The sequence below is a fragment of the Carya illinoinensis genome, chromosome 3 (assembly GCF_018687715.1).
Source record: "Carya illinoinensis cultivar Pawnee chromosome 3, C.illinoinensisPawnee_v1, whole genome shotgun sequence".
In the NCBI taxonomy this organism is placed as follows: domain Eukaryota; kingdom Viridiplantae; phylum Streptophyta; class Magnoliopsida; order Fagales; family Juglandaceae; genus Carya; species Carya illinoinensis.
In genome coordinates, this window is record NC_056754.1 from 33,932 (window position 1) to 45,140 (window position 11,209).

Genomic DNA, 11,209 nt, shown 5'->3' on the forward strand with positions numbered 1-11,209 from the left:
AGTCGAAAATGTATTTGGCTAAGATCAATCATCCAACATATTGAAGAAAAGTGTGGTCTTCTAGTGATTAATGATAGTCCAACAACTTTATACGAAAATAATGCTACTTGTATTACTCAAATTAAAAGATGATATATCAAAGGTGATAGAACCAAACATATTTCACCTAAATTCTTTTATACTCATGAACTTCAAGAGAAATGTGAAATTAAAATCAAGCAGGTACGATCAAGTGATAATCTGGCAGATTTATTCACAAAAGCATTACCAACTGCAACATTTAAGAAGATTGTGCAGAATATTGGAATGCGGAGACTTGAAGACCTTTTATCATGCACTTTTCAGGGGGAGTAATATCTTGAAGACTTATACTGATTGTACTCTTTTTCCTTCGCTAAGGTTTTTTCCCACTGGGTTTTCCTTTACAAGGTTTTAATGAGGCAATCTTAAAGCATTTTACGGTATACATGAATATTGTACTCTTTTTTCTTCGCTATTGGTTTTTTCCCACAAGATTTTTCCTTGGCAAGGTTTTAACGAGGCATATTCATTATATGTGGTCATCCAAAGGGGGAGTGTTGTAAAATAACATTGTTGTAAAATAAATTGTATGCCCACCTTGAACTAGCCATTAAATGCATAGTGCATAGTGCTAGCATAGTGAGTTGGCCGACATATGCATAGTGTATAGTACTAGCATAGTACTAACATAGTGAGTTGGCCGACATATGCATAGTGCATAATGCTAGCATAGTACTAGCATAGTGAGTTGGCCGACATATGCATAGTGCATAGTGCTAACATAGTAAGCTAGCATAGTTCCCTTTGTACGCCTATATATATCGTTGAATTCTTTAAGAAATTCATAAGTTTCATAACTTCTCTGAACTCTATCTCTCCCTCTCCTTTCGATAGTTTTATAACAGTTCTTCTTATTTACTTTCATAAATGTAATCACATGAGATCGTATTTATTATAAAACTTTCTACGTGTCTTGTTTGGATTAGGAGCAGTTAAACGCCCAATATCAACCCAACCAGTTAGAGGAGAAACTATTTTTCATGGTATATGGTTTTCTTTTCTAGTTGATATATAAACAACCGTTTTTCTTTTCATAGGCATTTTCAAGGTTTCTGGATTTTTGTAACAGCTAGCCTTCTATCATAATATACTTTATTTTTAGCCAGAAGTGAGGGTGAGGTAATGTTACTCTTTATAAAAATTCAAGAAACAAAAAATAATTTCTTATTAGAATTTATTTGAAAAAATATTTTATTCAACTTTTCCTTTTTCTAAAAAAAAAATTGAAAAAAATTTAATTAAATTTATTTCACTATTATTTACAATTTTATCTTACCATTATTACAAAATCTTTTATCTATCTCATTCCTCGTCCCCAATTTTTTTGTTATCTTAACTTTTGACTCTATTACTTTGTTCCTTCTGCGACATTTTGATTCAGGGATGTTCTAGCGGAAGTGTGTATGGCCGTGGATTGGCTGGACGGACGGCCCAGATCCAACCTGCTGATCCAGTAGACTGCAAAGAGTAGACTCGCACATCTGCCAGGCAAAAGTGCTGCGGCCACCAATTTATCCGCTCAATTTTCTTCCATGGATTAGCCCCTTTTGTACCATTTATTTCTTCTTCGGGAGTCTTTTGACCTAGAATAAAATCCTTCTTGCTCTGATACAGACAATATTCCTTAAACGGTAGCAGGAATATGGGGGCGAGCAGCGATCCGAATCAGGACGGTTCGGACGAGCAGCAGAAGCGGTCGGAGATATACACGTACGAGGCACCGTGGCACATCTACGCCATGAACTGGAGTGTCCGCCGCGACAAGAAGTACCGACTGGCTATAGCCAGCCTCCTGGAACAGTACCCAAACCGCGTGGAGATCGTTCAGCTGGACGACTCCAACGGGGAGATCCGCTCCGATCCAAACCTCTCCTTTGAGCATCCCTACCCTCCCACCAAGACCATCTTTATCCCGGACAAGGAGTGCCAGAAACCCGACCTTCTCGCAACCTCCAGCGATTTCCTCCGCGTGTGGCGGATCTCCGACGACCACCGCGTTGAGCTTAAGAGCCTCCTCAACGGAAACAAGAACAGCGACTTCTGCGGTCCCCTCACTTCCTTCGACTGGAACGACGCCGAGCCCAAGCGCATCGGCACCTCTAGCATCGATACCACCTGCACCATCTGGGACATAGATCGCGAAATCGTCGACACCCAGCTCATCGCTCACGACAAGGAGGTATACGACATCGCCTGGGGCGGAGTCAGTGTCTTTGCATCCGTCTCCGCAGACGGCTCGGTCCGCGTCTTCGATCTTCGTGACAAGGAGCACTCCACCATCATCTACGAGAGCTCAGAGCCTGACACCCCCTTGGTCCGCCTCGGCTGGAACAAGCAGGACCCCAGGTATATGGCCACAATCATCATGGACAGCTCTAAAGTCGTCGTCCTTGACATCCGCTACCCCACACTACCTGTCGTTGAATTGCAGAGGCATCAGGCTTCCGTCAATGCTATTGCCTGGGCTCCCCACAGTTCCTGCCACATCTGCACGGCCGGGGATGATTCCCAGGCCCTGATTTGGGACTTGTCCTCCATGGGCCAACCTGTCGAGGGTGGCCTGGATCCTATTCTCGCGTACACGGCCGGGGCGGAGATCGAGCAGCTGCAGTGGTCCTCGTCCCAGCCCGATTGGGTTGCCATTGCTTTCTCCACCAAGCTTCAGATACTTAGGGTATGATGTGTATTGAATGGTTATGTTTTTATTTTATATATATCGCTGGTTTGAGTTCGTAATGGAACGATCCATGCCTTGCCTTATACCGTGTGTTCGTCTTTTTTAGATTCCAATTTATAGTTTCTCAATCCCGCGGTCTGCAAAATGTTTCTCTTCATGATGATCTTTCAAGTTTCCAAATGCGAGCCGCTGCGGCTCTGCCTGTTTGTTATTACTTTATTCAACCAAAATGCAATGAGAACTATGCACCGATTGGAAACTTGAAAAAACGAGGAATATCTGCATTCCGTAACTCATAGATAGCTATACTTTTAGGATGTTGCCGATAAGATTATCACTGAGATACTGTTGGCTGCGAGGAATTTTAGAATTTCAAGGACATATAAGGGTTTTGTAATATCGTATGGTCGAGATCCTCGAGGATCAATATGTTTGTTTCCTGCTAGGTGTTTCCCCTCAAAATCCAACACGTTTTTTTTCTAGTACTTTGTGACACTATTGAGTAATATTGGTCTTGAACCCGAGGAGCAGCAAGTGAAGTTTCTTGTATTGGGTTGATTGTATACTTATGAAGAAGAATCTAGTTTCAGAGAACTCATAGTTAGCATCACAAGCTGACTTGATAATAGTCATTAGTGATGGTTTTCTGATATCAAGTGAGGATTTATGATATAGTAACCTCATGGCGATGCAAGAACAACCTGAGCAGGATTTTTTCTATTAGCTCTGTCCTAAGGAGACGGAATATATATTATATTATTGTTATTATATATTTATCTCTCTCTCTCCAAGTATTTTCGTTGACTCGTTATCAAAGCTAAACTACATGCATCCTCAGTTATGAAATGTCTGTGGTTAAGGAAAACTATCGAGGCTCTGCAGATGCCCAAGTTATGAAATTTTCACCTAGGATGAATAGAAAACTGTAACGGTAACTTCGTGATTGCTGATGGTACTATGTCTTTAGATCGCTGGTCTCTTTAAAATATAAAAGAAAGAGGGAGGATATGTTTCTTCCTTTTCTGAACTCTCATCTTTTTGTATAATACAATCATGTCTAAGATGTCTGCTATGTTTGTTAATGTGGAAGTTCATCCTGGTAGTTGGTAGATATTCCATTCAACTCCCTGGCTTACAAAACAAGCTGCCTGCGAGTTGTTTTTGTCTAATTAGTTATGATGCTTCTCAACACCATTCACTATCTATTGAGTATTCGTTGAACGTATGAATCAAAATGGTTGTCAGGATTTATTGGTTAATATGATTCTCACATAATGACTTATTTTAACGTTCTTTTCTGTGGATACTGAATTGTTAGAGTAACTATGTAACATTGTTATTCCCGAGTGCATGCATCTCCTAGTCCTCGTACTTCTGGCGAACTTCTGATTGATGTATTTAGGCTTTTGAAATCTCAGGGCTCTCTACCTATCAAAAAAGTATCTCTGGACTATCTACATTAGAGAAATGGAATTTGTTTCTCACAACTAGAAAGTTCACAAAAATATTTGGGGCCAGAATGTGGATGATTCCTAGTTTATTTTGTATTGTATAGTTTGGATAGTAAGATGAGATAAAATGGTTTTAGATGAAAGTTGAATAAAATACTGTCATAATATATTTTTTTAATATTATTATTATTTTGAGACTTGAAAAGATTGAATTGTTTATTATATTTTGTGTGAGAATTTGGAAAAGTTGTAATGATGAAATGAAATAGTTTTTATATTCAGACTAATTAGAACTAAGGCAGAATAGTCTACTGTACTTATCCAAAATAAAAGAAAAGCAGAATAGTTTTTGTAAAACATGGAATTCCTAAAACATCCCCTCTACAGCTCATATCTTCGTTGAAAGATGTATGGTAATGAATGCAGTGCTCTATGTTTGCTCCGAAGTAGCTTACCAACACTAATCTAAAAAGGGTAATGTTAGGGACAATCCGGTGGCTAATATTTAAGTACGTGCTTTCCTAATCAAAAGATGGAGAGCATCCATTCTCCCGAAATTATATGGTCATTTTGCTTGAGTTCCTTCGACATGGTTCTCTCAAGTACCCTAGGGTACTTGCTCACTTCTATTGGTTTGGGATATGGTCAGTTCACTCGAGCTACTAGAGGAAGAGAGACACTAGAAAAAATTAATAATATATTATTGACTAGGGCTGGGCTTCGACTTTGATCGAAGTTAGAGTCTTGAGTGTCGGAGCCACATAGAAAGAGGGGGGGCCTTGGTGACTGCCACCGTACGGTGGCAATGTTGACACTGCTAAAGCCAATGGAGCCACCTTCCGCGAGAACTTGAGTTGCCATTGCTGCCTGTCAGACCATTTCCAAACCGATTGGTTGAACATAGAGACTATACTCATCAGAGTCTAAACCACATGTAGTTCTCCCCTTGTAAGATGGCTGCACAAAAACATAAAAGGAAATGAGAGAAAGCAGAGAATCGATGTTGAAGACGAAGAGGAGCTCGGACATAAGAGACCAAAAAATAGCTATAAACAAACTAAGGGTGAAGATTGGTACCTCGAAAAACACTTATGGGTTGAAACTTTGAACCAAAAGTCTAAAAAATAAAATAAAATAAAACAAAATACTCAAAAAGCAAGAAAGTCCTTAGAGCACTTTCAATGACTCTTATAAAATACATTTTCTTTCAAAATATAAAGAAATATTCTTAAAATACTACTCTATTGGATTTTGTATTATAAAAACATTATATATTTTGCTATAATGATCGCTCTACGTGTAGAGGATCTTATTCATCAAATGTAAATATTTTTAATTACTTTCTTTTTTCTCTTCATGTGATTTTTCATTTCTTTTTCATGTGTAAATGTTTTTAAAAATATTTAAAATGAATAAAAAAATAAAAAGTATAATATTTAAATAATATGAAGAACAAATAGATATATTATAAAAATTAATATATAAAATAAAAAAATAAATTTTAATAATATATTTTAAAAAATGGGATATAAAAATCAATTATAGTGATTTGAAAAGTAAAAACTCAACAAAATTAAAAGGGTAACATTATGTCATCAGTGTACTCACAGGCCCTAATAGAAATTAAAAAACAAAACTCAAAAAAGTGAGAGTAAGGTAAACAGAAAGGGAAAAGACAGATGGATTGATAGACAAACGCAAGTCTCAAGATAGGCATATTGGCAGATTGACATAAAATATACTAAAAATACATACAAAGAAGTAATAGAAAAGAGTTTTATTATATATAAATAAAGTTGTATATTAATCTATATATTAATATTAATTTTTTTATATTTAAATTTTAAATTAGTATTATTTTTAATAAAATTTACTTTTTATCTAATTATAATAGATTGATATACATATTAGTACACAATTGTGCTTGTAACTAAATTTTTTTAATAAAAAATTACTTCAAATTTTTTTTTAATTTTATTAAATTAGAGTACGTGCCTATGACTACTAAAAATACAGACAAAACAGTAATAGAGAATCGCTTCAATTTTATTTTTTTATTTTTTTATTAAATAAGAATACGGAGCCAACATGGGATCTCGGACAAAAATTTTTAGAGTTCGAATCTTGTCAAAATTCAGACGTAGTTGGAGGGGACGGTGACCTATTATTAAAGAGTTTATATAAGTTATTATTATAAACCAATTTATATGATTATTTTTAACCATCAATTAGGCCTGAACAACCGACCCGACCCGACCCGACCCGACCCGACCCGAACAAACAAGATTCCGACCCGACTCGAACATAGAAGATGCCAAAGCAGCCAGTTCCGAACCGACCAAATTAACCGATTAGCCGATCCGATTTTTTTCGGAAATTAACCGATTAACCGATTACCCGGTTTTTTTTTTTCTCTCTCTCTCTCTCTCTCTCTTCTAAGGATTACCCACATGTTGTTCTTTGTCAATGCATTAAATCAATGCATCTTTATCATTTTTTATTGATGTTATAGACTCTAACAAGTAACATGGTTTTTTTTTGTGTTAAACTTGCTCTTTTAAGGCTTTTGTTTTGGTCCTTGGGTTTTATTTTATCAACGATATGTGTGTTTATTTGTCAATATCGAAAAACATATTTTAAAATAGTACAAGATATACTTGAAGGCCTTTTTTATTTTAAGTTTTGCTACATACAAGTATAGCCACGCACTAATCTGTGTACCAATACTGATTTATTCATACTTAAATTTTAAATCAACACTGTTTTCAATAAAATCTACTTTTTAACCAATCACATCACATGGGTGCACAGATTAGTACACAATTGTGCTTGCAACTATATTTTTCCTTTTATTTTTTGGAAATATGCATCCTGTTATCATTTCATTCATAGTTCAATAATATTGGAATACTTTGAAGGCTTCATTGAAATAAATATAGCAGTTTTATCAACTATAGAAAAATAAAAATAAAATGATGCACTATAACCCAATAAACTAAAAATAGCTCATAAAGCTGAAATACATTGTTCTAGTTAACAATTAGTCTTAGAATGCAAGAGAAAACAAAATCTTGCATTATGCCTAACTTCCAAACAAAAATTTCCAGTTTTTTCTCCTTAACATCATTCTATTCCTACTTTTGTTGCAAACTTCCAAGTGTGATGGCCTCGTGACACCATTTGGTAAGCTTATCTCATCATAAACCTACATGGCAATTCAGAATGGCATAAATGAGTCAATGACCAATAGCCAATATATATGGAAAACGATCAAATAAGGAATTTCAATAATCACCATGAGTTCAAGTTCAAAAAATTCGAGTAATCTTCAATCGGCCTCATTCAAAATATTCATCAAAGTCATCTCTACATGGAAAAAAAAATTATATTAAAAATATAATTAATTGAAATGATTATATGAAAATATTATTCAAATATGAATCTTACCAGTTTCTAACTTGTAGCTTTCCGCGTCTTCCATTACATCTTGGGAGTCATAATTAACAGAGGGAGCCATCAACCAATTTTGTGTGCAAATAAGAACTTCAACTGTTGCAGGGGCCAATGAGCTACGGAATGAATCTAAGACATGACCTCCAACGCTAAATGTCGACTCGGAAGCAACAGTAGTTATGGGAATAGCTAATACATCTCAAGCTATATTGGCAAGGATCGGAAAATTGATTGAATTCATCTTCCACCATGTTAAAATATCAAAGTTTGACGTCAATCCTTCAAGGCTCCCCATAAAATATCGATCCAACTCTGATTTGGACTCTACGACACCCTTTGATGCTTGATAGTGCCGATACATACTGTAAATATCTGCATCATCATAAGACGTTGTGTTGCTTTGAGTTTCATCAACACTTGAACTTACATTAGATTTTGAATACTGTTTATACATCTTCTCAATCATCCTCCTTAACCTTGTAACAAGCTCAAAAGCTCGCTCATGGCCAAGAAAACCTGTAAACCAAAATTCCAAAACTTCCAACTTGGCGCGCGGATCAAGAATAGCCGCAATAAATAAGATTTTGTTTACTTTCTCAAAATTTCTCCAATACTTATCATATTTCATAAGCATCCTCTCTGACATAGTTTTCAACATATCATCATCACCCACATAAAATTTGATCAAATGGTTATAGATTGAAGCTATTTCTCTCATAAACAAATGTGAAGTTGCATAAGTTGAGCCTGAAATTTGCAAGGTGACGTCGTAAAAAATCTTCAAAAATTGTACAAAAACCTTGACGATTTTCCAATCATCTAAAGTTGGTGGTCCTTCTCTAACCTCACGTAAATGCTGGCCAAACTGATTGTCTTCATCCTGCATCACCTCAAAAGCGGCATAATACTTGAGAGCCGCACTCAACATCAGATAGGTTGAGTTCCATCTAGTTGAAACATCAAGAGAAAGAAGCGCACCACCCAAGATATTTTGTCTCTCCGCGCATGACTTGAAATTATCAAGTCTTACAGGAGAAGACTTCACATATTTCACAGCATTTCAAATTTTCACAATTGATCCATCAATTTCTTTCAAGCCATCATGGACAATAAGATTCAAAATATGTGCACAACATCTAATATGCATAAGGTCATTGTCTAATACCAAACAATCTCTAAGTTTGGTAATCTTCCTCAAAATAATCAATAGCCGTAGTATTAGAAGATGCATTGTCTACTGTGATTGTAAATATCTTCTTTATGCCCCATCTAAGTATAGATGACTCAATCTCTCTTCCTATTGTTGTCCCTTTATGATTAGGAACTTTCATAAAACCAATAATTCTTTTATGCAAGACCCAATCATCATCAATAAAATGTGATGTTATGCACATATAATTAAGATTTTGCACTGATGTCCACATGTCAGTAGTGATGCAAATCTTATAATCAGATGCCATGAATATGTCCTTTTAACTTGTCTTTTTCTAACAAGTACATTTTCATACAATCTCGCATAACAGTAATGCGAGAGGGAATTGGAAATCTAGGCTCAACTGTAGACATAAAGTCTTTAAATCCCTGTTTCTCTACAAATCTAAATGGTAGCTCATCCACAATTATCATCTTAGCTACCGCTAGCCTTATTTTCTGCTCATTATACTTGGTAGGTCCAAAACTAGGACTGCTAGTTGTACCATCCACCCCATCCCTTCTAGGTCCAGTCGTTTTTGATTGGGGGTTAACCTTTCCAATCTCAATAAAGGCCTTACAATTGTCATTATGGTACCTCAAGGATGAAGTACCTTGTTTTTTAGAATGACATAATAAAACCTTACTACAGTAATTGCATGTAGCTTTGTGAATATTGGGTCTCCTTCCTCAATCCTAGAAAAATGAAGCCATACATCCGATCTACCCTGAGATCTTTTGATAGGAGGGCGAATATTAGAAGGAGTAGTTGTAGGGAGAGAGCTATCCAAATGATCATGAGGAGTAGTTGTAGGTAGAGAGCTATCCAAATGAATTACATCAGGGGTTGATTCAGACCCTGACGAAGGCATAGCAATACTAGATTTCACAACTGCAATATGAGATAAAGAAAGCATCATTAAATTATTAATCACATTGCATAGCAGCACCCAGTTCTTGTGTGCAAATAAATCACTCCAAAACAATAGAGACGACTTAAATTAAATTAATAATATTAATAATCTCTCCGTATGAAAAAAAATTACTATCCATTTTGGAGAAAGCTAACTATATATATTTTCCATAAGTAGTTTTCTTATTGGTAGTTAATCATATATTTTCGAATGTTAAAGGCCCAAGAATAGATCCACTAACAATATATTGGAAAGAAAAAGGCAATATAAACAAACAACATGACTTGGGATTCACCAGCAAAATGGGCCCCAGATACATATATTTAACCAAAGAAAGTACCATAATAAGACAACCTATCGATAATGGAATTTGATATGTGCTTCAACTTATATAACTTTAGACACTCTTGATGACATGACCAAACCATTATTTTATTGCCTCAAAGTCAATAAATACAACGTAAAACCAAACAAAACAAAAAAAAGGGGGGTCATGAGATGCAGTCCTTATTGATGGTCTGTGCCGAGAAGGGAAGTTGGATAAAGCAAAGGATTCATGGTCTTTGCAATGCTGGTTTGGTGGAGCAGGGTTTGAAACTTTTCAATGAAATGTTTTGTCAAGAACCAGAATCTCAACCAGATGTGATCCTGACTTAGTTACATGCAACAATTTTTTGCGAGCTTTAAGGGAAAAGGTACACCCTCCTCAAGATGGGAGGGAGTTCTTAGATGAACTTGCTATTCGGTGCTTCCAAAATTGTAGAAGTGATGTTGCAGAAGTTTTTGCCTCCAAAAGCCTCTACCTGGGCTAGAGTTGTTCAAGAGCTTTGCAAACCTAAAAAAATTGGGGCTGCCATTGACAAGTGTTGGAGTAGCCTCTACTGCTAATTTCTTAAGTATGCCTTTCTTTTCTTCTTGTTTTATTTTTCTATTACTGGCTCATCATTCAAACTATTGAATACAATAACTTCTTGATCCAATTGCAATTAAGTTTGGCTAAAAGATCTGGTAATACCTCCATGTAATTGTTGGGAAGCGCTCTAGGAGCCAAAAAGATATTAATATAAAATAATAGGCTTAAGAATTCCCAGTTTCTTCTAGATTTCAATTTGGTTGTTGTTTTCTTTGGTACGGTCAATTTTTTAAACATACCAAAAGTAGTAGCTTAAATTCTTCTTGTCATTGTCAGAGAAAACCATCTGGATCCAAGCACAGAGTAAAGGCCACAATATCTCTTTTTATTTTCTGCGTTAGTTCCTGTGGCAATCATGCTAGAGTACTTGGGTATTTGTAATGAGAACAAAGTTATCAGTTATATTTTTCGAGCAGTATTTTTGTTCAAAGCATTACAGTACTTAAATATTTCTGGAAGAGCTTTATAGCAGTTCTTCAGTACATTAAAACCAAACAAACGAACTGGGTTTCATAAGGAGTTGCATCTA

The 11,209-nt window shown here is 35.9% G+C and overlaps 1 protein-coding gene across 1 annotated transcript; it reads left to right on the plus strand.

Annotated features, from left to right (window-relative positions):
• Positions 1-1,416: 1,416 nt before the first annotated feature.
• On the plus strand, positions 1,417-2,886 carry LOC122302203 (WD repeat-containing protein LWD1). Its single transcript, XM_043113339.1, has one exon. The coding sequence runs from the start codon at positions 1,724-1,726 to the stop codon at positions 2,759-2,761; it is 1,038 nt and encodes a 345-aa protein (XP_042969273.1). The 5' UTR covers positions 1,417-1,723; the 3' UTR covers positions 2,762-2,886.
• Positions 2,887-11,209: the final 8,323 nt, after the last annotated feature.

Excerpts from the sequence above, each read along its gene's own strand:
- LOC122302203 (XM_043113339.1), top strand. The coding sequence starts at position 1,724 with ATGGGGGCGAGCAGCGATCCGAATCAGGACGGTTCGGACGAGCAGCAG.